Below are 26,513 nucleotides of genomic sequence, written 5' to 3'. Positions count from 1 at the left end.
TTCATAAAACCCATCTGAAGATTTGTACATCTAGACTTCTTTCCTAAATCAAAATAGCAACTGCTAAGCCTTGAACAATGTTTGGACTGCTTATTTCACTTCATTGCTTGTGACACAGCAACAAAAAAAAATCAATATTACACAAGCGGCAAATCTCACCTGTAACTTCCGGAGCTGTTTAATAGTTTCCTCACGACTCTTATTAGCAGAGTCTATATGGGCCTCCAAATCTTTGAGGTCCATTTCCAGCTTCTTTCTGGCAGCTACAGCAATAGAGCGCTGTTTCCTTTCATCTTCCAGCTCCACTTCCATTTCTCGCACCTGAAAGGAATCAAAGCATAGACAATTTACATATTAATACAATCAAGGTCCCACATCCTAATGCAAGGGGACAAAAAAAATTAATGCTTACTAACTCATCAGAGAGTTCGTAAGTAATCTTATTGCCTGGCTAAAGTTTTCCACTAAAGGTTGCGAACAACAGTTCAGGAATTTTCAAGATCTCTGAAATGCTACCTGTCTTGTCAGTTGCTTTCTCTTTTCTTCATTTTGTTCATCTCGGGCCTGGAGGTCTCGTTCAAACTGTGCCTTCATGGCTTGCTGGTTTACTTCTAAGCGCAATTTGGCATCTTCTGTGGCTTGCAGTTCATCCTCTAGCTCTTCCAACTGAGTCTTCATCTCTTCTACTTGTTGCTCCAGAGCCCTTTTTGACTTTTCTAACTCGTGAACCTATAGCATACAGATACAAAATTAGCTTCCCTATATTGGCACAGCCATTGTTTTTATTGTCCAGTATTTTAAAAACTAAGGTATAAATCATTTATTTAGTTAAAACATTTATACAGCCGTCCATCTTATACCAAACTCTGGGCAGCTCACAATAAACAAAAAACCATATAATAATTAATTATAATTTGCAATAAAAAATTGCAAGACCACAAACAATAAAACCTAGCAAAACTTGGCACCATAGCTGAACTCTCACATGCAGCCCACAACAGGGTCATCTCATCAATCTTGCCCTATCCCGGTATTTTTTTTTGGGGGGGAGGGGGAGGGTTTGGGGGGGGATGATGCCTTAAATGCTTCTCAGAAGGTTAAAAGGGTAGAAGCCTTCCGACAGTGGGGAAGGATGCTGCAGAGAACAGGGGCTGCCTCAGTAAAAGGATTCTTCCTAGGTCCCATAAGATGCAACATCTAAGGGATAGAACCAATCTGATAGGATGGTAGATGTTCTTAGGGAGAGGCAGTCTGACAGATAAGCTGGTCCTGTGCTACATAAGGCTTTAAAGGTAGTAAGTCACTTATTAACAATTCTCTGCCTCTCTTAATACTCCTAGTCTTCTCTGGCTATTTTACTTTAAAAACAAAGAGAAATTAGCTTGATCAGGAGTTCCTGCATCTAGGTTCTTATCTCAGACAATTAACACATATGGAAATTAAAGCACTAAATAAATATTAGCACTTATACATATATAAGCAGGAAGCAAGGAAGCCTATATACAACCATTAAAACAGTTTCTGGCTTGGCATCTCTTTTTATAACCTTACTGAAAGTGCGAAGTAATCCAATTTAACTGCTAAGGCTTCTTATCACAAGCCTGTATTATGGTAATCACTTTCACTCAAATACTGTCAACTTACACTTTTGCCAACATCATCTTTTGAACTCATCAAATCCTCCATTTCTGTCCGGAACTGCTTATTCAGCCGCTCTAGCTCTGCTTTCTGCTCTATGGCTTCCTCCAAGGCTCTAGCCAAGGAAAGGGCTTTTGTTTCCTTTTCTCGTGCTTCAGCTTCAGCACGGTCCCGTTCTTCGGCATATTTGGAAGATATTGTTTTCTCCTCTGCTAACAGCTGGAAAAGAAACAACGATGGGACTATAAGATTTCCAAATGATATGTCTGGCTATCTGGAATGGTTGTCCCTCCAGGTATCACCAATGAAACAATATGAGCACCTTGTACAGGTTAGTCATCAATTCCAGATATGGGTTAGGATGAAAAGTTAACTGATCAACTGTTGCCCCAAAATACAGCAGTTGGCACCCTTTTACAACTGAGTTAGTACAAGTGTAGCTCATAGTTCCCTTTTCAAACCAAGAAAATGTGATAAAATAGTGGTAACTTTTCTTTGCAAGAGACAAATATAGTAAAATACTTTACTGCATAGACGCCTCCAGTCCTTCACTGAACAAGTATCAGGCCAAAATACGATGATATGTACCTGATCAAATTTCTTTTGCTTTTTCTCCAGGTTAGAAACTATTTGCCGCTGATGATCCAAATCCACAGCAATATCATCCAGCTCTTGCTGGAGCCTGGTCTTAGTCTTTTCCAGCTTGTCATAAGCAGCTGCTTTTTCTTCATAACGTTGGCTCATAGCCTCCAAATCTTTCTGAAGCTTCTTCTTGATTTCTTCTACTGATTCCAGACAGACTATGCTTTCATCCGCCTTCTTCTTCATTTCTGCAATCTAGATAAGGAAAGAATATTGTTTAACTAACTAGAAAATAAGAGATGGGATTTTAACACAATTTTGCAAAAATAAAAAGGAATGTAAAATAGGCCTCTAAAAAAATTGTAAGAAAATTGAAGAGGTGGGCAATTTTTTAAAACAGTGAAGAGGCATGATAGCATTCTCATGTAAGATGCAGCAGTATGGGCACAAAATACCATACAGCTTGCAAAGGTAGAGATCCAGAGTAGCTCTATATAAAACAGAAAAACTATTCAAATCATATTCCATTCCCACCCAACATATTAATCCAACATTTTACACAACAGAACAACGTATCTCTAAAAGCTTGATTTGGATATAATTTGCACAATCCAGCAATCCTCAAGGTCATACATTTTTCCTCACACTCCAACCCTAGCAGTATTAAAAAAAGAAATGGAAAGATTCTACTTCCATATCAGATTAATAGCATTATATTTTATTTTTTACCCTAAAAAACTCATGTACAAAATATTTACAAATATCATTTACAAAATATTAACACAGTTCCTGTTTGGATCTGTCCAGCTTCAGGCTAATTTAATATTAATAGATCTAGTCTATACATTTGTTCTATAGTACCTGGAACTGAAGGGCAGAAATCTGTTTTCCCAGGTTCCTCTTTGCTTCTTCTTCTTCCTCTAGTTGGTCTTTGAAGCTATTCTTCTCATCTTCCATCTGTTTCAGCTTGGTGCTAAGGCTCAGTTTTTGACGGGTTTCCTCCTGAAGCAGTTCCTATAATAATCAATAAACTGAAGAGTCATAAAAGTACTTTTATTTTACAGCTTAACTAGAAAGGGGATCCCCTGTTTCTTTCCTGGGTCCCAGCTTGAAATAAGAACTAAGGATCAAGAATGCTGCATTTTCTTTCAAAGTACAGAACAGAATTTGATTTAGAAAAGGTGCAGTTTTTCTGTTTTAAAGACATTCAAAGTTCAGTATGAATCATATGATCCTATTGCAGAAAAAAGAGTGAGTATTGAAGTTGGCTACGAAATGCAGTCTGCATTTCTCAGTCAAGCTAAAAGATCTGTCATTGGTAAATAGAAAATGTAATGATATTTTAAAATGTCACTGTGGTCAATCATAAAAAAAATATATTAGGCAGCTTACCTGTGTATCCTGCAGTTGTGATTCCAACGTAGAGAAATCTTTTGCTAATTTAATAGATTTGCTATCAGACTGATTCAAAAGGCCAGTGACGTTGTCTAACTCAACCTAAAAAAACATTGAAACCATCCATTATCAAAAGGCTTGTCATTTATTACTGGGTATCATCTTAATATAGCAGGGGAGATACATATAGCAAGCAGCTTATTTATATTAGATACTTATTATCCATCTAAACTGCAAACACACTATTTTATTTATTTACAGGACTTATATGGCCACCAATTCTCCTATGATAATTCTAGGCTGCTCAAAAGAATTCATAAAAAACATAAGTTAAAAACAAAAATGCTCTTTCCCTCAAGTGCCAGACCAATCATTCTCACAACTCTACACCCATCCTAGCCCAATACTTGAGAGAAGGGGTAGGTCTTCACAGCCCTCTTGAAGGCTAAAAGAATAGGGATCCCTCAGAGGTCAGGTGGGAGGCTATTCCAAAGGGCTGGAGGGATGGCTGAGCAGGTGTGCCTCCAAAGTACAATCAGGTAACAGCATTTAGGGAAAAAGCCTGGAACATACCCTAACAAACCTAATAGGAAAGGCAGATCCTCTCAGAGAGAGGCAGTCCCACAGGTAACCTGATTCTGTGCCTCGTAGGGCTTTAAAGGTGGTAACTACATAAACTCTTGCAAAGCTATTTAGTATATTTGATATAATCTGGAACTAGGGGTGAAGCAATAATTCTAGGGGTTTCAACACAGGTTTCTCCGCCCCTCCCTGCATTTGCAAGATAGCTAGATATCAAGAACCCAAAAAGGAATTTGTATTGAATCCTTACCTGCAACTTGTTAACTCTTTCAGTGAGTTCGGTCCGGACTCTCTCCCCTTCTGTGAATTTTACTTGCAGCTCTTGGAATTGAGTGTCAACCCTCTTCCTTTTGTGCTCAGAGTCTCCTTTGCTCTGCAGAAGTACTTTCACCTCATTGGAGAGTTCAGCACATTCACTCTCCAGGGATTGTTTTGCCTTTTCAAGATTCACTTTCACCTTTAGAAGACAAGAACACTTTATAGTGAGGCATGACTGCTCTAGAAATCTTAATTTCACTAATTCAAAATAAAATGTTGATGCAGGAGTCAGAATGCTGATATGGATTTGGACACTACTGGAAGAGTGAGCCTGTAGGTTTTCAATTCTGTGTTAATGAGATTTGTGTTACCATGAACTGAAGCTTCCTGCATGCTCACAATGTCTATGCCAATAAAGCCAACTGAAAAGATTCTGCAGATTTACCAGTTATAATAAGAAAAAATATTTATATAATACTCAAAATACCCATTCCCTCATAGGTAAAAGACAATCTGAATTAACATTAGCTTGTCTAATTATCATCTATCCTTAAATCAAGTATCTCTCTGTTGCTTTTCAGATATTGAAATGAGTGACCCATTTTCAAAACATTATGCGACAGCTTCACCTTTAATCTCTACTGCATCATTTCTGAATATAATTCATGCAATGGGCAATCTATTCTAAAAACAGCAAACTGCATCGGTGCTGTGCTCAGATTCAGGTACTAAAACACAATCTTGGCCCTTATCAGGATATTTAACTAATGAATTTTTTTTAAAAAAAACAAACAAACCATTACATACTCGTTTAGTTTGTTCTAGCTGTTCAGCCAGCTCTTCCAACGCCTGGCCATGCTTCTGCCTCATCTCCTGTATCTGAGCCTCATGAGTTTTTGCCTCTTCATCCAGGGTTTTCTTTAGGATAGTCACTTCTTGCTCACGTTTTGACCTATCAGGAAGTCACAAACACCTCTGTTAGACAACCATTAAGAGAGTTACATTATTTTTATCCCAAAGTTAATATAGAGATTGAAATGTAGCATATAAAGAGCTGCCCAGAGTAGCTTGTTGATATATAAATTGGATGGATGGATGGATGGATGGATGGATGGGAGGGGGGATATCTAAGGGAATTGCACAAGATGACAAAGTTTTCGGTTAGGAAAACTGCAAATCTTAAAACCCAAGTTGGGGGGGGGCTGTATTTTTTTTAATGTATTTAAGAAACAGATTGTTACAATCACCTGAGTTCCTGCTGTGCTGCAGTTGAGTCTAGGGTATCCTCTAGCTCAGTCTTAAGAGCCTCAAGCTCTTCACCCAGATCCCTCTTCTGCTTCTCTGCTTTGTTTCGAAAAGCTCGTTCAGATTCCAAATCTTCCTGCAATTCTGTTATTTGGGATTCAAGTTCACGGATCTTCTTCAGAGCCATGTTCTTCTGAGCAGCCTCCTCTTCCACTCTGCACAGTTCAAAGGCACAAACAACATGCTACATTATTTCATGGTTTTCTACAGAGAAGGTATCTTCTTAATACACATTTACCTGGAAGAAAATCCTTCTGAACTCACTAGAATTTACTTCTGAATAAACTTGTATAGAATTGTATGGTAAAAGAAACTAAGTGCTATTCTAACAGGTTATTAACGTGTGAACTTGTTACATCTATAATTGGATTCTATTTGAAATGCTTAGTTTCATTTTTCCATACCAGAGAACGTATCAATACTGGTTAATTTGAGAAGTCTAATTACTAGAGTGCTTTAAACTGATGCCAACTGATAGGTCATGAGACGTCATGACTCAATTTGTTTTTTAAGTTAGAGGTCTGCTATCTCCATCCCACCTCCAATTAGAAATACAACTAAGTTCACCTGGCCAAAGCTGCTTGAAGCTCCTCTTCTTTCTTTGCCAGCTGCATTTTGAGTTCTGCTATTTGAGCTTGCAGTTCAGCTATTTGATCGTGCAGATCTGTGGAGTCTCCCTCTAATTTTCTGCGAGTCTTTTCCAATTCTTGACGGTGCTTTTCTTCTCGGCGTAATCGCTCTGAAGGAAATAATAGATTTGAATGCATCTCAGATTTCAGAATACTATTCAAATATACGAATAGCCAAAGGATAACAACTTACACTTGTATGTGGCAGAGATGATGGCCTATAGCACAGTTCCCAGTTCAGGCTTCCACATTAAAATTAAATCCAAGAGTGAGAAATAATTGCCCTTGGACCTCTTTGGGTTAATTCATTCCTATCCATAAAACATCGAGGCTAAAGCAGACATTATCATCTTTATGGAGATGGTGAAAAACCATCACTAACATTCTGAATGTTAGATTGATACTCAATTTTGAAAATGTTTAACCCTTAAGCCAATATAATTAATAACTACAGACATCTCTCTTTTAGGGTTGCTAGCTGCAACAGAAACCTCAATATTCAGACACCACTGTATACACAAGAAGAATGTTATTCCCCCAGGAGGAGAAATTAAATTAGCCCTTCTTCCTTACTTGTCTATTTTAGACATTGTTTTTATTCAGAGCACAGCTTGCCTGAGTGTGTAACCTTCAACCAAGCAGCCACTGAATGGTTCTATCTGACTGATCAATATGTCACATACAAATACTCTATGACTGTGACATTAACTCTTTGAGATTCAGCCTCCAATAAAGATGTAACCACTTTTGTATGGCAAGTAAGAAATTCTGATGGGGAGAGGCTGAAGAAATCCATCTCTTAGAGGCTCTTTCTCCTACCTTCCAATTCTGTTATCATAGCTTCATGTTTGTTCTTGAGTTTAGCTAAGCTCTTTGATTTTTCTTCTTCCTCTGTCAAGTTAGTAGTGAACTCTGAAATCCTTTCTTCCAATAATTTCTTTTCCTAAAAAACAAAACGTGCATGATAAAAACATTTGCCATCATAAATCCTTCAGGATATCATGGTGATAAGTTATTTATTAAATGAAACTTTTTAAATGAAATTAATTGCACCCAAGCTGTTTCCTAGCACTATACTGAAATGCCTCAATAACTGAAAATCAGAAATATTATATAGCCACCATAATTTTCTAGATCAAGTATGGACTACTTTAGGGGGTCAAAGGGCATGTATTTTGTTTTTAATACTTTTTCAAGAACATAGCTGGTGACGCCAAAGTCAAAGGGATCAAAAATTTCAGAATATTGAGGAAGGTTAAGTGTTGATAGGGGTTGCAAGGCAAAATAAACACCCAAGGATTTTATTTTATCCTTTTAGCGAAAAAATAATATGGGGGGAAAAATCACATTGCCAAATCTCAATTGTAATCTAGAGAGGACAGACTGGAGCTCACAAAAATGTAGCTAGGGCAGCATATAGCACACCTGGATCCTTAATGTTTATTTAGTGCTAGGAGGCCTGAAACCAAATAATTATTGACTTCTTTTTTTTAAAGAAAGCCAACATTTAACCACTGAAAGACCCCTTTTTGCTATTACCTAGTTTCAATATTTAGAAATAACTGTACATAACACAACATATTTAGACCAGGACAGGGATCTTCTGCAATTTTTGCTGAAGCTCTATATTTCCACAAGAAAGAACTTCCCTGCAATTTATTGACTAAGACACCTCCCAAAAGCATTAAATACACATCAAAATTATTTAAAATTAACTGTAAAATTATCTAAACAAATAGAGGTTGCATAAAAACAAAATTCAAGCAATCTTTCAAAGTATTTTACTTGCCATGATCATGTTTTTGAATAATTGCCTTATACTTTTGAAAAGAGCCAAAACAATAAATATAAAACGTATCGTGAATTTATTTTTCCCCGAAAGAGCAACATTTGTTAATCATCATCTTGATATTCACATACTCTTCTCACCAGTGAGCTATAGCTGTGCTGTAGTTAGTCCCTGTACAGTTTCATTCTTAATGATGTTACTGGCTCTAGTATCAAAATTGATATTTCTAAAGAACTAAGGGAAGTAACAGCAATCATTGATAAATATTCAATCAACCAATTACTGAAGCAGCTTTTTCCAACTTCAGGCTTATGGAGAGTTTGTGTCGACACAGATCCTACCTCCCAACTTAACACTTGGATTAAAATCATAATTTGATACCCTGTCAAATCATTTAATGAAGCATTCCAAAAAAATGAATAGTGGGGGAAAAAATCTTCCTTTTCATTCTATATTAAGTGTACTCCTAATTGAATATGACCATGCAACTATAGTTTGATTATCTGCAATAATTGCATCGGGGGATGTAAGGAATCAGATATCAGAATATCTGTTCAAAGTGTTAATTGCAGAAATTACAAGCATTTAAGACCTTTCACATTTAAAGCCTTTCCCCATATCCATTTGGTACGTACAGAACAAAGTTATCTGTATTAACAATTTCCAGTTATTTAAACACTACTAGAGATTGGCAAAGGAAACTAGAAGTAATATGAATTCTCACATTCATGATGAAAATGATATGGTATGTTTCATCTTTTTTGCCACTTCACCAGATAGTAAAATTTTGTTTACCTTGGCCAATTTGCAGTTCTGATCTTCAAAGACTATCAAGTCTTCCTCCAGTTTCTTTAGTTTTGCTTCAGTGGTAACTTTCTCCAGCTGTAGTTTTTGCCTAGCACTTTCTTCTTCTTCCAGCTGCTCTTCTAGCTCCTGCACGAACAAGGAAACCACGGCATAAAGTATCCAGGCCAGCCTTAGATGCTGCCATCCCGTTCTAAGAATTTTAAGTTCATCTTTTTTTTTCAACAACTAGAATGTCTGAATGGAAATAACAAAACCTATAATGGAGGCATGACTTTACAGAACCCACTTTTGTCCATCACCCAAATTTTGCTCTCTTTTGTTATACTGTCTTCTTTCACCTCCATGACTACATCAACCATTAGGTATTGCAGTATGTCAACACTCCTATTCTGTACATTACCTGAATGTTTTGCTGCATCTTCTTTTTCTCAGTTTGTAGATGCTGGCACCGTTCCTCCTCTTCCTCCACCCTAGATTCCAAGTCATGGCATATCTCCTCCAGCTCTTGTTTTTTAGCTGTCAGGCGGGCTCTGATCTCCTCTGCCTCAGCACAGAGCTCTATCTCTGCTTGTAGCTGCTCTTGTAACTGCATTTTCTCTGTCACGAGCTAAACAAGAAAAATAATTTATAATTTTTGCTAAAGTTTCTGCAAGCAGAGCAATGGCAGGTTTTATTCACACCACGGATAGGCGATTCAGTCTTTTTATTGTCCATGCCATTAGCACAGTAGTGTAAATTCAAGTATTTCCATTCCTATGTTATTGGATTTTAAAAATTGGAAGCAAAGAGTTTTAAAATAATGTAGCATAAAAAGCAGCATCTTATTTCATGGTTTACTACACTGGTTTACCTCCTCAATTTTCTTTCATAATTAATTTTATGCTTTATATGATATTCATATGCAGCTTCTATTGATCCGTATCAGCAGCTATTCTAAGATTTCATTACTTCCTAGAAACAATTTTGTCCTTCATTTTAATATTGTTGTAGCACACCAGTGGCCAGTAGAGCTGGCAGCAGAGTCGGACAGTGAGGAGGTTGGGGAGGAACATGGGCCAGTCCTGGGGGCTGGGGAAAGCTTGGACGAGGGTTCTGCATCAGAGGCAGAGAGGGAGCAAGACAGCAGCAAGGCAGAGGAACAGCTGGAGCCTGTTCCCAGTGTGCGCATGGACAGAGCTGCCAGAAGACAAGAAAAAACTAAGAAAGCAGGGTCGACTTGGGAGTAAAGCCACACCTTGGAGGTGATTGGCCCCTCCCATAGGAAACAAAAGAGGAGTGAACAGGGAGTGGGTTTTTGCAGGAAACAATTTGTTCGTTCGGTCATTTCAAGAGTGAAAAGTTCTGTTCGTGACTCTAAGAGACTCTGTGCCAAGTTTTGCCTTACACTACATTTGGAAACTAGTTATCTGGCAGTTTTCCAAGCGAGATAAGGTTTGTGTTGATAAATATTCCTCTGAAAGACTGTTTGCCAAGCCTTGCTAACTGTGAATGAAAGGAATTCACAGTCATGTAAATGAAAGGGGTTTTGCCGGCAGAGTGCTCCTGGGGTCTGGGGGAAGGCAAAAACACAATTTTTTCAAAAAATGGGTGAAAAACGGGCCTGTTTTTGCGAAAAACAGGGCACGCAGAGGGTTTGGAAGGCCTGCAGAGAATGCTCCTGGGGGCTGGGGGAAGGCAAAAATGCCCTTGTTTTTGTGAAAAACAGTTTTTTGCAAAAACGGGGACATTTATGCCCTCCCCCAGCCCCCTGGAGCACTCTGCAGGCCTCCCAAACCCTCTGCGCACCCTGTTTTTGTGTAAAACTGGCCCATTTTTCACAAAAATGGGACGAGCGGAGCGGGCCTTGAGGAGGCCAAAAATGCCTGTATTCGGTGTATAAGACGCACCAACATTTCCACCCTTTTTTTAGGAGGGGAAAAAGTGTGTCTTATACTCCGAAAAATACGGTAAGTTTATAAAATGCTACCCAAAGTCATTTACAGTACTTTAAAGAATATGAACAAGTAACAAAGTAGCACATCAGAAGGCTAGCCACTTATTCACCTGTGTATGGAGAGTTTCCATTTCAGTCAACCTGCTTTCGGCAGCCACCTGCTTTTCCTTCACCTTCAGCAACTCTTCATCCTTGGCCAGCATTTCTTCTTCTTGCCTGCTCACTTGCAGCAGTGGCTTTACCTGCCGAGAGACCATTTCAGGAGTAAGTTATTTCACAGTTACAGATTTATCTCTGGAGGAGTATTTGGCCTAATCTGTACAAAGCTTAAACACTGGACAGAGCAACTAGTGAAAAATGGATGCCTATCTAGTGCTGTGGCTGGCCTTCCTATTCCTGAAGTTTCTTCCAAGTCATACCTTTGTAAACAGTCGCCACCATTGCCAGTTGCGAAGCTTTAAATAGGCAGCACAGTTCCTCTGCAGCACCTTCATTGCTGTTAATTGTTGCTGGCGTTTGGCAAAAGCCCTGAAATGGAAAAAAAGAAGTGACCTCAGATTCTTTCATTCTTACTAATTAGTAGAGCTGTCACACAATTGCACTTTTCCTTCCCCATCCTTGTGTTTAATTCTCAATCCTTTCCTTTCCACCATGATAAAATTTTATACACGCACACATACACACTGGTTCCATTTACCTATCTTAAAGATCTTGTTTGCCAATTTTCAAAGTTGACAAAATTCAGAATACCAGTAATTTGTTGCCAGCTAATGACATTAATGAGAAGGGATTGTGCATTAATGTATACGTACTTTCTAGCTAAGTAGCCTCTACAGCATGCCTGGAACCCAATGATGACATCGGTGATCTTCAAGTCTCTTTCTTCTTCAAGGTGAGCAAGGACACCTGCTCGGAAAAACACTTTGCTCTGTCCAATTCGATAAAGATTTGGGTCTAGTTCTAAGGCTTTGATCTAAAATGAAAGAGAAGAACGTTAAGTTGTCAATATTGAAAAATCTATTCATTTATCATCAAGCTCAGTCTTTAAACAAGCCAAGGGGACTTTGCACAAGCCTCTCAAATATTCAAGTATGCAGTCAAATACTCAGCAATCTTCAGCTAATTAGCATAGAACTTTGCTAACTGAGGCAAACTCCTTAAAAAAGAAGTTTCAGGACATATAATCTTCTGTTCTGAAACTATCAACAAGCAGAACATACACCTTAAAACAGCTTCTTCTTTTTTCTTTAGAAAAACTTAATTTTAGAAATGATCCATGAGCAATAAGAGATTCTGCTCATTGTCACCCATGCCCTCTCGCTTGGATAACCTCAACATGTTCTAATGGAGCTGCCCTTAAGAAGCATTTGGAAGCTTCAGCTACACAAGCTGTAAATAGTGTGGCCTATTCAGCACACATAACATCACTGCTTCAGGAGCTGCATTGTTGTTGCCAGTGTTTTTCTGGATGCTGGTGGTCACTTTTAAAGCCCTTCATGGCTTGGGACCAGACTACATGAGGGACTGTCTTATTCTAACTGATTCTAGCCCTCTAATCTGGTCTGGCACAATGGACATCCCACCAGTCAAGGAATGTCAGCTGGTGGGGACTAGGTGATGCCATAGCCTCTGCCTCTGGAATATTCTCCTTCTTAGAGATTAGAATGGCTCTAACCCTGCTGACCATTCAAAAGATCTTGAAAATTTGGCTATTAATGGTCTGGGGTCCTTAGTGTGTGAAGGGCCCCATTTCCTGGTTATATTGACACTGACTGATTATAATATTGCCTGACTATTTTAATTCCTTGTTTGTATTGTGTTTTAACTGTTCTGTTTAATGATTGTTTGCCGCCCAGTGTCACTGGTTTGAGGTAGCTGGCTACTTTGAATGAATGAATGAATGAATGAATGAATGAATGAATGAATGAATAAATGAATGAATGAATGAATGAATGAATATCATTAACTGGGATTAATTCAATAGATAAAGTATTACATGCATTTTCCACAAGTTGGGGCCCTCCAGATTACTTTAAATGGTCATGTACTTAGGAAATTTTATTTTCTCTGGAACACATCAGTTGGGAGGACTGATTTAGAAATTTTAAACATTCAAATTTCAGACTATGCCAGATAATGAAGGAGTAAATTTAGCTTCTCTGGTATACTTATTACAACTTTATTTCAAACAGGAGACTTACCATGAGCACACAAGCTTGTTTTCCATCCATGAAACCTTTAGGAATGGAATTTGGAGTCAAAATCTCATATCTAGGAGGAGAAATAATATAGTTCTGTCATTAAATTGTATTCAAGTGCACAAAACATAAGCTAGGAATAACAAGACTTTTTTTCCAATGGTATTCTGGAAGAAGATCCAGTTTTTAATTACAAAAAAAAAAAATGAAGCAAAGTTGTTTTATCAAATACATGTCATAACTGACATTACAGCTTTTGAGGTCATACTTAGTAGCACAAAAAGACATGTTAATAGGATGTGTCTGCAGGTATGATCCTGCTTATACCTTCCCCCACTGAAGGGCACTCAGTATTCACATATCTCTGATACTATTAAATGCTGAACAGAGATTGTATATTACCATAGAACAGAGGTCTTCAAACTTGGCAACTTGTGGACTTTAACTCCCAGCTATGCTGGCTGGAGAATTCTGGGAGTTGAAGTCCACAAGTCTTAAAGCTGCCAAGTTTGAAGACCTCTGCCATAGAATGAACAACAAACCATTATTTAATGCGGTAGCCAAGACATTCTAAAAAATGAACACAGAAGCCAACAATCTTGAGTTAATAATCCACCATACAATCTGAAACTATGACTCAGTTTTACCTTTGTCTGAACTCCTGGAAGACAACTCTGTTAGGGAAGCCTTGCCGGCAGATACGGATCCCTTCCAGAACTCCATTGCAACGAAGCTGATCCAATACTAAGTGTGGATCCAATTTTCCAGACTGTGAATAAAGGACACATATTAACAGAATCTCTGTATTTCACATGGTTACCAAGACACTGCAGCCAAGTATCTAAACTGTGTGTTCCGATTTACACTTTAGAGAACATCTCTGGCTAAAATCATACTAAAACATCAAAAGCAGATTACTGTAATATTTATTAAAATGGGCCTCCTTGAGGGATGGGATGGAACATATGACTTCAAGATGGTTTCAATAAACTTACTTTCAGGCCCAAATTAATGTGTTTTTCTAAGTTATCTTTTTTTTTTCCTACTAACTGTTTCATCACATACTGACAAAGTCACGCATTCCTCCCCACCTATCCCTGAATCCCCTATCTCCGCATCTGCACCCATCTGGGGTTCAGCAGCTATGTTTCTTCAGTTGTGACTTTTTAGTTACCAAATTATCTCTCTGGGTTCCAATATCAACTGCCTTCTGCTGGATGAAGAAACCATGTTTCTTTTGGACATTTTTTAAAATAAAAGTATGTGTATTTCAGCAACTAAAAGGTATGGAAAATGTTACTTCTTGCTTTTGGTGCCACATTTTTTTCTTGCTCTATTGATTTATAATTCTATTTCTCAGCTTCATACATCTTATGTGCACATGTATATCCCATTATCTATTGTCATACAAAACTTTGCAGGCTATATTCAAGTAAAGAGAGATCTTGTCTGATATGTATATTCCCTGTTTCCCATAGAAACACTTTTGACATTTAGTACTCCTTTTAGAAATTTTAGGAACGGCAACTATGTTCAAAACAGAAATACAATTATCAATATGCCAAAAAGAATACCAATATTTATACTCCTCATTAAATCACTTCTAAGCCTCATATATGGTCCATATATGGTATTACTTCTAGTATCCAAAATTTGAATTTTACCTTCTTCTCGTGATTAGGGATGATACAACGGACAAAGTTGGGGTTGGTATTCCTCAGAGTAGCCATCAGTTTGGCTAGTTGTTCTTTATACAATTGTCCTACTGTTCGGAACATGCCTTTCCTGGTTTTAAAGGCTCCAGGTAATGCTGAATCTGAGATGCCAGCAACCTGATCCAGTCCAACTATGCGGTCAACTGTAGGAAATACACAGGACTATTAGATTGTTCTCCCCAATTTTCATGATTAAATGCATAACTTAACAAGGATGCAAAAGGAATTTGCTTCATCTCTTTATAGATATAGAACTCTGATTCATAATTTATATTGGAACAACAACAAAAACAGAAAGCAAACAGTCACCAACAAGTACAGGTTGGATCCACCTCATGCCTGACAGATCCAGCTGGCAGATTAAACTGCAATATTAGGTCAAGGAATAAAACAGAATTTGAGACAACAGGGTTGACTTTAGTTAAAATATTGTTACCATGATTGCTTTAACAAGATGCCAAAAATGACTCGAATAAAGTTTGTCTTTAAAAGTTAAAGGTGTTTTTTTTTTCCATGCAAACCACTTGAAGTACTGGTATCAAGTAATTCTAAATTATGACAAACAGTCAAACATAAGCTTATCGCTGGGGAATAGTTCCATATACTTAAACAGGTTGGAAAAAAAATCAAAAGCAGTGTGTTTAAATTTCTTCTGTAGTACAAAACTTATATCACTACTATAATTTGTTTAATATGTAGAATTTATGAAACTGTAACCAAATATTCCAGGTGGTATGGAGAATGCATTTTAGCTGATGTATGCACGAAGAGAAAGTTTTTCAATACTATGTATAATGCCCTTGCACTAAGCAACCAAACCCGTTCATTCATTTTATTTTCTTGCTGTCAGTGTACCAGAATGCTAAGATGATTACAAGAATATATCATGCACTGACTGCTTTAATAGGAAAAAAAGTATTTTTTATAGAATTAGTCAGGATGATAGGCATTGTAGAAGACTGAATCTTTTGGAATTGGACAAATTAAAAAAATGGAACTAATCAAGTCACTGATGGTTGATAGCAGCCAAGGCAACTCTTCTGTTCTCAATCATATGAGAAAAATTATTAAAATCAGTAAAAATACCCAAAGGAAGCCTTTAAAGTTGCTAATAGTGAAATGAGGAAATGACAAGAAGCATGATTTCGTATGGCTTGGTTATAAATTAAGATATTGGTTTTTTTCTCTTAAAAGTAACTATTCAATTGACTCAAGAGGAAGAAAGTTTTCAAAACTGATGTAAAATAATGACACTTGTACTATTATTGAGACCTGGCCAAAATGCTCTTTGGAAGAATTGATGTCCAAGTAACTATTTGGAGACAGAAAATATTTAATATTTCAAAAAAGAAATTTACCAAAGATGATCAGCTATATTATTTTGACCAGTTACAGTAGTTCTTAGTAGCCATTAATGTATTTCATGCACTTTATGCACACAATGATCAGGTTGGAGCACATATGGTTGCCAATCTTAATGGTGTCACTGGCTTCATAATCAGTATTTAATGATTTCAAATCAGAAACCGCTTCCGTTGGCGAGAGAATTAAGATATTATCTATATATGTCTGTTCTATCTGCAAGATCACAACTTGCTTAAAAATCAGTTTTTTCAATGTTCAAGAGGAAGCTACTAGCAAAAAGCAGAGGAACTGAATGAGACAGACAAGCAAAAACAGGAAAAAATAGGAAGATTTAATGGAAGCATTTCTTGCATGGTTCTAGAAGGAATCACACACAACACAATAGCTGCATTGCTCAGTCACCTGGTTCTAGATGAAGAATAGGAAAATGTTGATAGAAATAGGCTCTCTGAGCGTTCTGTATCTCTGCAACAGAGACGTCAAAGAAAAACCCAAGAAAAGAGACAGTAATAGTAAGATTTAAAGCAAGAAATATTCTGTAGAGAAAGATATCTAAGAACACTGGAATAGGCAAAAATAGACTTTTGGTCCCAAATTTGGATGGGGTGTTCTGAGGAACATATGCTTGAAAGTTATTCTGCTGCCTGATGAACTGGAAAAGGGTCAAACGTATTTCAGTAACAGGAGAAATACCATATTGTCAAACATTTTAAGAGAAATGAAAATGGCAACTGTCAATTTTAAGGGGAGGCTGCTCAAACTCATGCTTCCAAACAAAGGACAACACTCTTAAAGAAAACAAGAAAAGCAATATGATTACATACCATCTTTCCACAGGTCAGATACAAACTTATCAGAGGACTGGTGTAGCAGAGTAGCAACATTATCATTGAGAGGGTCCATGTTCTTCATCAGCCACTCATCAGCTTTATAATCAACCTAGACAAGACATTTGTTGCCGGTATTAACTACACATTATCAAATTGCCTCAGTAATGTCGAAATAGACATGGCTAAGAATCTCTCTGTTTTGAGATTAAACACTGGTCTAGATCCATTGCACAAACAATGAACTCTATGTGAATGACCTAAAACCCCTTAAAAATGCTGGAAGCATCAAGTTAACAATAATTACTAGTCAAAGGCATAGAATCCATAAAAGTCATGATTCACACAGCTTTCTGCTCTTCCAAAATGCAGGCTCACAACATGTTTTAGCCATTACCCTGAGAAAATAAGACTTGTTTCATGGCAGGATTTTATATTAGTGCGCTACCACAAAAATTTGTGGTCAATATGCTTCCTATTACCTTGTGGGATAAGTGATTATGCACCCTCTTCCACTATTGAAGAACTCTCCTCCCACCCCCAAATCCTCAAAAGTATCAATCATCTTAGATTACTGCCACTGCAGATTTAGAAGCATTTTAGTCTCTCTTTACACTTGGAGTACTTACTCTGCCAGCATAGTGTATAATGCAGAAGTCAGCTTTATCTTTCAGCTGTTTTGGTTTCTGGAATTTAGGATGAGAGCCCTGCTCTTGCACCACCTTCTCCACAAAGCTTTTGTCTGTAGCCTTTGGAAACCAGCACTCTTCATCCAACAGGGCCAAAATGCCGGGTGGACCAGCCTAATTTAAAAAAAAAGAACAGTAATAAACATTCCTGCCAAGATCTAACACTTCAGGATAAAAGGCACAAATGCTATTTTCATTTGTACCCAAGAGTGGCTTCCTGTATAGGTCAGAGTTGTTTTTCAGCACCCCTTTCACCAAATCTTGTCTTAATTTTTCATGTTGTCCAACCTAAGGTGCTTTCCAATTAGAAGAATTGAACTCTACAACCTTAACATTTTTTCTCCGTCCCTACAATATTATTACGCTATTGAACATACACATATATGTAGATATACATGCATACTGGCTCTCCTTATTGATCTGGCTACTCTCTGCTAACAATCAACAAGATGCCTCACTCACTGGTTTTTCTATAAGATCAATGCAAGGCTGTAAGTCCAGGCCAAAGTCAATGAAGTTCCACTCTATGCCCTCCCGTTGGTATTCTTCTTGTTCCAAAATGAACATGGTGTGGTTGAAGAGCTGCTGCAATTTTTCATTGGTGTAATTAATGCACATCTGTTCAAATGAGTTCAGCTATTGCAGATAGAAAAGAAAAGGCATGTTTAAATTATTAACTGTTACCTATTACCACATTCAGCAAATGACTGCCAACTTCCACTCTGTTCTTTTGTTTTCTCTACAGAAAAGAGCATTATTTTTACATGCTTAGCCGTACTTTTTTCTACTTGAAACAGCATTTTTTACCATCTACCATGTTTCCCCAAAAATAAGAACCTGTCTTATATTTTTTGAACCCCAAAATAAGCACTTGGCCTTATTTTTAGGTGAGGTCTTATTATTTTGGGGCACGTGAAGCAATATGGGGCTCCTCCTTGCCATCTTACCTGATTTCCAGCTCTGCATTTAAATATTTTCGAGAAGGGCTTATTTTTTGGGAAGAGGGTTATTTTAGCGCATGCGCTCAAAAGCCCAATTGGGCTTATTATCAGGGAATGTCTTATTTTCGAGAGAACAGGGTACTGCCATTCCTCACAATCAAGATTGTCATTTTTATTGACACATTATTTCATAGCAACAAATCTATCCCCAAATGCAACATTTCTGCTACAAAATGAAGTTTTTTAAGCAAACATTTTTCTTTAGTATATTAAATCTCACAAACATAATCTCCCAGAAAAGCAATTTGCACTTTATTTTCACATTTTAAGCAAATTTATCCAGTTTCTTCAAAAGAATCATTCCTTCTGACTTTCCAGCTGTACCATAATATTTTGTCCCTTCTCTCCAAGATTAAAGAAAATATATATCATAGAGGCATTACATCATAGTGCTTAAAGTTAATGAAGGTGGACCTCTTTAGCATTTCAGGAAGGTTTGGAGGCAAAATAGGTAATGAAACATCCTCTTACTGTCGGAGACCATAAAAATGCAAAGGTAATTCCAATGAGTTCTTCGGGAACCAGTATGTAATTTATGATTCTTTTATGTTTCAGCCTAAAGCATCTACTCCAAGTCCTCACTTATTTAGGCATATATTATTAACTTAATTCAAGCATATTTGATACATTTTTAAATTAGTAACTGAATATAAATTTGACTGTTAAGTTCTATAAAAACACTTTTCTAATAAATTCTCTGTTGCAAAATGTATCAAATATGCTTACTTCATGGAGATTTTTAGATTATGTCAGATGGATTAATTAAACAGCTGTTCCGTTTCACTTACTTCAAAGATTTCAAATCCGGCAATGTCAAGGATTCCTATGAAAGAAGCTCCCTGCCTCTTTGTCTTATCCAATGCCTTGTTGATGCGCATCACCAGCCAACGGAACATGCGTTCATATGTAGCTTTGGCCAGAGCTTCAATAGCAAAATCAGCCTGAAAAAAGGTAAGAATATTGTACACTCCAGATAGCAAAAAAAGAAAAGAAAACTAACCCTCACCCTCCAATAAATGAATCTATGTTTGCAGATCTGAATTTCTGAAGTTATTTCAATTTCTTTCCAGTCCTTCTCTACATGCAACATCCAGGGCCTATTTAGTGCAGTGGACTGGTTAAGGTATTGGCCTAGAAACTAGGAGACTGTGAGTTCTAGGTCTCTAGGTTAGGATGAAAGACAACTTATATTTAACAGCATTATTTTTAAGTATTGCGGTCACAGACTAATTAATTAAGATGGACAGCCAGGTTCATTCTTTCTATTTACTTTTCTACATCTAAGTGGCTTATTTCTACAAAAAAAACTGGTTTTAAGTATGTTGCATCTGCATAATACACAAAATTTGTACCTATCAGAGATCAATTTGCCAAGTTCAAATGCAAGAGCCAGTCAGTCCTTGTCCAGTTGCCTATGAGCTGCTGAGAATAATATTACAAAGCAATTCAATCTGCTTCTGAAGATGTGGATAAAATTCAGGATACCAGAAAAGTAGACCACGGACATTCAGCTTGAAAGTTCATTGCTATCTGATTAATGCCAGCTGAGAAAGCTGACATCATATATTGTATAATACATACTTGTTCTTTAGTCTGAGCCTTTTGGACATAATCTCGGCCCACTTTGATGCGAGGGGTGAGAATGCCTCTGGTGAAGTCTGTAACATTGATTCCTAGAAGGTGAGAAACTTTCTGAGCAGCTACAAGAGAGAAAAGCAAAAGGAGCTTAGTATTTTAACTTCTTATATTCTATTCAGAAAAGATGAATACTTGCAGCAAACTCTCCTAATCCCTAATGACAGCCAGCCCATCTGGGAGACTAGAACTGGACAGAAAGGATTCATCTATAAAAGGGAACAAATGACTCCTATACATCGTCTGAGGATTGTATATATCAAGACTCATTTCAGATTGAGCTACTCCAATGAAGAACAATAATTTCTCATAAAAAAATATTACGCTCAAATAGCAGAAACCACAGTCTTAATACAGTACATATTCAAGTCCCCCAAGACAAGAGTTTCACATCTGATGGTAGAGTCCAAATGTGGCATTTAAACTTAAACCATTTAAACTGGTTTTGGTCTAAACCTGCAAGCAAGATTAATTGTTCTTGGCTCCCAAATATATATCAGCTCTTATAACACAAAATAAACTTCTGAAAAACATTCTCCTGCTATAAGGGATCCGCTCATTAAAATTAAGATGACTTTTAAAGCATGGACATCTTTGTTTTCAGCATACATGGAAGCTTGAGAAAAACAGGTGAAGCTATTCCAATAAATATGTGAAAGGTGTTGTACTCATGAAAGGGCCAGAGCATTTCTTCCAAATAGTTTTTAATGAATGTGTTGTTTAAATAGAGATGTGATTTTTGAGGATTTTTGCTGAGAACTTCTCCACTGGAGAACCATCTCTAATTTTTTTTCTGTAAAATGCTTACAGAATATTATCTTCTATTCATTAAAAGCATTCATGCAGTCTGACATGGAGAATTCAAACTTAACCTCTTCACTGATTTCAATATTCAGAGGAAAATACCAGCTGATCTCATTTAATGATGAGACAACCATAACAATCATTTAATGATACACCCAGGACAATTCCTCATTGTTTTTAAATGGGCTCAATTTTACAATATGAAGTATACAAAGAAAAGAAAACATCGCTCCCTAATCGATATCTAGGGAAATGTATTTACCTGTATTGTCTGGCATGGAAGCCTGATCTGTGTTACGTTCTTTCTTGAAAATAATATTCCCAAGCTGAAGAACACCAGAAATAACCCTTAGCAGTCCTGGGGTGGGAAACAAAGCAGCAATACAAATTTCTTAAGAAGTGCTCAGTTAGATTTTTTAATCTAAAAAATTTCATTCTCTTGATAGTTATACCCATGTGACCTGTTCATGGTAATTCCATTCTCCTTCCCATTCTGTTTTATCTTATCACACCAGCTGGCATTTTGCGGCAACTGAGCTGCCTCAATTCTCAGCAGATTGTTTTTGCAATCCACCCATCTCTTAGATCCACCCTTTACAAAATCTTGTTCTTTTACAATCATTGAGATTTTTCCAGGCCTATTTCCACTTCTAGTCTGTAGAAGTTTAGCAACAAGCAAAAGCATTTTCCTTTCAATAAAAAGCACACCTTCTGAACAAAGAAACACAGGAGTCAATAAAAGAAGCACCTGAGCTACAACAGGAATTTTCCTGTGCCTCATTTATTATGCAAAATTTGTTTCCAATATAGAATTGCAGTTATATAGCTCCCCACATGAGGTACTAGTGAGCAGTTTCTAATAATCTCTCTACAAAACATATTCTAAGATAGAAATAACAAGACCTTATTGGAACATTTTGTGCATGAAATGTCCCAGTAATTAGCCAACAGATTAGTTCCATTTCCCTTTTTAAACAAATACTTTTTTGATGGGTAGAACTTTTAGCCTAAATGGCTTCCATATGTTGCAAGTTTGCCTGTTTGACTAATGCAGTTCCTAATGCAACTCAAGGGTTGAAACATGGCAGAAATAGAAACATACATCCTGTCTTCTCAATTACCCATGAGAATATCTCAAACTTTTATTAGTGTTCAGCAAACATTGAACAGCTGTTAAGAGTGACAACAAACCTGGAGTTTTAGCTATGCTTTCAAGCAAATATAATAAAAAGTTTGCGGTAACCAGCCCACCCACATACAGCTTTCAATTTTCTCCCTCATGAAAATAATAATTATAAGGCTGCCTAAATCTATATTGTGCCACTTTTTATTATTTTTATTTTTATTTTTTATTTTATTTTATTTTATTTTTTTATACCGTCCTTTTCCAGCAGGACTCAGGGCGGTGAACAACCAAGGTAAAAATATAGCATACAAAATTTAAAACAATTTAAAAAGATATTATATAGTTTAGGCCCACAATTTAAAAACACCCCAATAAAATCAATACGAATTAAAACCAAAAGATGGGATCAAGCCAGCCCGGCTGGATGAAATAAGTGAGTTTTAAGGGCCCGACGAAAAGTCCGGAGATCCGGGATCATACATATCTCTGGGAGTAGGTCGTTCCAAAGGGCGGGTGCCGCCACAAAGAAGGCTCTCCCCCTGGGGGTCGCCAGCCGACATTGTCTGGCCGACGGCACCCTGAGAAGGCCCTCTCTGTTAAAATATGCTTGATGAAGGGACCACATAATAACAAGCAGTGCTTCAAAAAACTGGTGATTTTTCTCTCCACAGGTAAATCACAGCAAGTACTGAAAGTATTAGACACACTGAAAAGTTTGGAAATGAGAGGAACCCCACTAAAAACAAGCAGTGTTTGTTGCTAATGAGTGGTAAACCAATTGTAGAGAAATGTGTGTTATTTCTTAGAGTGGGCATCTTGTTTATTTTATTATTGCAAATTATTTTATTTCTATATTAAACCTAATCCCCCTCATTCCATGTTTAAATGAAAACAGATAACATGTTTTAGTTGACTTCATATAAGGCTGTATTCATTATTTTCTATTATTCACCTATTATTGATACTTGATTACTTGTAATTGTTCCTATTTTGTTTTTTCAACTGTTGTAAGACTAATTTCATTACATGATATACATACAGGCAGTCCTTAACTTATAAGAGTTAGTTTAGTGACTGTTTGAAATTACAATGGCATGGAAAAAAGTGACTTATAACAGTTTTTTTACACGACCGTTGTAGCATCCCCATGGTCACATGATCAAAATTTGGATGCTTGGCAAACTGGCTCATTTTTATGATGGCTGAAGTGTCATGTAATCACTTTATGCAGCTTTATGACAAGCAAAGTCAATGGAAAAGCCAGATTCACTTAACAACCATGTTACTAATTAAACAATTGCAGTGATTCACTTAACAACTGTGGGAAGAAAGGTTGCAAAATTGAGCAAAACTCACTTAACTGTCTCACTTAGCAACAGAAATTTTGGGTTCAAATCTAGTTGTAAATCGAGAACGACCTGTATATAATTGTCACAACACTTGTTTTTGTGGAGCCGTTTCTAGAATTCCTTACCCATCTGCTCATCATCTGGAATACCCATTATCCTCATTGCCTCCATTGTCTCCTGAAACATGTCCTTGTCTTGCTGGCCCGGAATTGTAACATGTCCATTGGAAAGGAAACGGTACTTATTGTAGGGCTCTAAAAGCAAGTCATCTAAAACAGTAAAAAGGTAATGAAATCATCATTATTGGGTTATATCTTGTTTGGATAGACATTCAAAGGCAAGACTTTAGATTTAAATCTTCCCTGACAAGAATGGCATTATATATCACTACTCGAAAGTAAGATGGCTTGTATTAGGTTTCCTATAGCAAAATTTAGTTTCATTAAGCTGTTTTGTGGTAAGAGATTTCTTCAATATTAATTACATTTTTAGTAAGGAGCAAATTTTCAACTATGCCATAATTGAATATTACTTTTTTTTCCCTATTGCTCAGTCAAATAAAAGACAATAATTGGACCTAATAACAAGCAACTATATCCAATATTTACAAAATGGTGCAGGTACTATAAATAGGGAAACTATGGAACAGAAAGTCAGCAAGATGAAAGGGGTGAGGACACATTTGATAAATCAGAATGCCTCGGTCAAACAGCAAAATGATTATAGTCCAAATACTCACTCTTCAAGTGCTCTCCTGCTCCAGTCAGCAGGTAGTAGAAAATATGGAATGTCCTTTCTTCTTTAGCCTGTCGTATTGCTCTTGATTTCTCTAACAGATCTTTAGGAATGTTAAGGAATGTAGGAAATCCTAAATGTTACACATAGATAATCTCATAACTGAAGCACTTGTCAAGTAAAGTATCAATGGACATGCCGCTTTAAAAAAACTCCAACATTCAAAAACTGAGCTTCTACACTGGGATGGACTACTATAAAAAGATACAACGGATAAACCAGCAGGAAAGCGGCATACTACAGTCAGGGGCGGGGGGACGGGGCAGGGAGAGAATGTAAAAGCTTTGAGGAAAGATTGTAAGCCAGAGTCCTTGAGACAGATGGGCCAGACTGGTACTTATCACAGCACTTCGGCATAAACACTAGAGTTAGAATTATCTTCATTTTCAATCACCATGTTATTTTTTAAAAGATACTCAAAAGATTTTTCAATGTTTGTATAACTTTGACAGATTATTTTTTTTAAGATATGCCCCAAAGCTTTAATTTAAAAAAAGTTATCAAACATATTTGCCATATTTGGGATTTTCTCCAGGCATGAGTCTTTGTAATCTCACCCACAATAGTCTTAAGTATAATTTTCACAAATAGACAATCGTGAACTGCAGGGGGTGGGGGGGGAGAGAAATATCTAGAATTCAAAAGAAAAATGTTTTCATTTACAGAAAGCACAGGGCTAAAATTAGAAATTTTCCAATACTTCCATCTTAAGTGATTATGATTTTCCACAAAGCAGAAATTCCCACTCTTTAAGACAATCTGCCTCTTCCAAGTAAAATCTCAAAATGCTGTCTAGCTACATTTTTATTTTTATTTTTGTAAGCCATTATACAATTTCATTATGTCTGTATCAGTGTTACTGGTGAAAAGGATACAAGTCTCAATGTTGGCTCCAACAATGTATCCATTTACATCGAAGTTGATTCTAATGAACTTTCCCTTAAAGGAAAAAAAGGCATAGGAGTTAAGCAACTGCCACTGAAACAATGCAAGACAGTATCATATCATTCTTCTAAATTCCCACAAATCAACAACCCATTCCACAGGATAGCCTCAAAGGAACCTGATCAGAGAGTTTCCCTTATTGGCAGTAAGTAGTTCCTGGAGTTAGTTACAGAATAGCAAGGACAAAGATCGTATCTGCTTTATACCATTTTAATCAGCCTAAAATACTCCTCGTGGCAATAGGAAGAAATGTACAGTAATAACTCTGCTTTTTATTGTTACTTTCTAGTATATAGATGCATATATTTCTATCTTCAAAATGTTTCTAAAGTGAAGCCTATCTTATTTTAAAAGGAAGCTTAATCCTCACCCAATTTATAGACATTCCCTTTATAATCTATTATATATTTGAGGCAATCAATCTTTTCCTTAACAGAGGGCATTATTCAACAATGATGCAATGAAGCAAAAAAAACAAACAAACTTACAAATCTTGAAGAGTTGTCATTTTTAACAGTTTTGGCATTTCCAAAAGCCTCCAATATAGGGTTGGCCTGAAGCAGCTGCCTCTCTAGCTCTCCCTAAAATAAGAAAATCAAATATAAATCTCTCAATTGGTTACTTTCCAGGAGCTACTAGCCAAGTATGTCATTATCTCTTGACTTCAACCTATATTGATCTTCAGAAGCTATAAATGTGAAGAGTTATTCATCTATTACCAAGATTAATACTTCATAATCACCAATAATTTTATCAAGATTAAATTTTAATTAAATTTTATTAAGATTAAGACACAGTTAAGACAAATTAAATTATATTATTGAATCGGGGGAGGGGGTTGGTTTATTATACACAGGTTAATTGTAAGTTTAAAGATTTATTGAGGTTTTGCCTTGTTGGTGCTTTGGATATTAGCCTTCAAGATGTCTAAATATTCTTTAATGTCCATAGTGTGTCTCTAAGTCCTCCCATAGACTAGAGTCAGCGATGGGTTGTCCCCGGTTCTGACCGGTTCTATAGAACCGGTAGTAAAACTGTTGGGAGGCTCCGCCCACTGACCCTCATGTCATCAGAAGCGATCTGCGCATGCGCAGAAGGTGCACACGCGATCCCGTTGTGAACCGGTAGTAAAGGTAAGTAGAACCC

General features: G+C 36.9%; 1 protein-coding gene across 2 annotated transcripts in view; it reads right to left on the bottom strand.

The window, feature by feature from the left end:
• MYH9 (myosin heavy chain 9) overlaps window positions 1-26,513 on the bottom strand; it is an 84,143-nt gene that overhangs the window by 14,403 nt on the left and 43,227 nt on the right. Inside the window, exons 6-35 of one of the 2 annotated variants that reach the window (XM_070947350.1) lie at window positions 25,856-25,948; window positions 25,298-25,361; window positions 24,367-24,465; window positions 23,753-23,896; window positions 21,415-21,510; window positions 20,295-20,413; window positions 19,502-19,654; window positions 18,175-18,348; window positions 17,653-17,826; window positions 17,021-17,135; window positions 16,599-16,661; window positions 14,781-14,974; window positions 13,764-13,885; window positions 13,120-13,189; window positions 11,731-11,891; window positions 11,338-11,446; window positions 11,029-11,160; window positions 9,386-9,592; window positions 8,974-9,111; window positions 7,209-7,332; window positions 6,328-6,499; window positions 5,703-5,915; window positions 5,263-5,407; window positions 4,448-4,654; window positions 3,613-3,717; window positions 3,082-3,234; window positions 2,227-2,475; window positions 1,645-1,857; window positions 517-729; window positions 160-321 (exon numbers count right to left, since the gene is read on the bottom strand). In XM_070947350.1, the coding sequence (XP_070803451.1) occupies window positions 160-321; window positions 517-729; window positions 1,645-1,857; window positions 2,227-2,475; window positions 3,082-3,234; window positions 3,613-3,717; window positions 4,448-4,654; window positions 5,263-5,407; window positions 5,703-5,915; window positions 6,328-6,499; window positions 7,209-7,332; window positions 8,974-9,111; window positions 9,386-9,592; window positions 11,029-11,160; window positions 11,338-11,446; window positions 11,731-11,891; window positions 13,120-13,189; window positions 13,764-13,885; window positions 14,781-14,974; window positions 16,599-16,661; window positions 17,021-17,135; window positions 17,653-17,826; window positions 18,175-18,348; window positions 19,502-19,654; window positions 20,295-20,413; window positions 21,415-21,510; window positions 23,753-23,896; window positions 24,367-24,465; window positions 25,298-25,361; window positions 25,856-25,948 (4,383 nt within the window). The remainder of the gene's footprint in view (window positions 1-159; window positions 322-516; window positions 730-1,644; window positions 1,858-2,226; window positions 2,476-3,081; window positions 3,235-3,612; window positions 3,718-4,447; window positions 4,655-5,262; window positions 5,408-5,702; window positions 5,916-6,327; window positions 6,500-7,208; window positions 7,333-8,973; window positions 9,112-9,385; window positions 9,593-11,028; window positions 11,161-11,337; window positions 11,447-11,730; window positions 11,892-13,119; window positions 13,190-13,763; window positions 13,886-14,780; window positions 14,975-16,598; window positions 16,662-17,020; window positions 17,136-17,652; window positions 17,827-18,174; window positions 18,349-19,501; window positions 19,655-20,294; window positions 20,414-21,414; window positions 21,511-23,752; window positions 23,897-24,366; window positions 24,466-25,297; window positions 25,362-25,855; window positions 25,949-26,513) is intronic. The other variant, XM_070947351.1, reaches the window with a different exon arrangement.

Source organism: Pituophis catenifer, unplaced genomic scaffold, assembly GCF_029215685.1.
Source record: "Pituophis catenifer annectens isolate HBS135680 unplaced genomic scaffold, rPitCat1.0.hap2 SCAF_7, whole genome shotgun sequence".
NCBI classification, from domain to species: Eukaryota; Metazoa; Chordata; class Lepidosauria; order Squamata; family Colubridae; genus Pituophis; species Pituophis catenifer.
The sequence above is the reverse complement of the archived record's forward strand: the minus strand, read 5'-3'. Positions and strand labels throughout refer to the sequence as shown.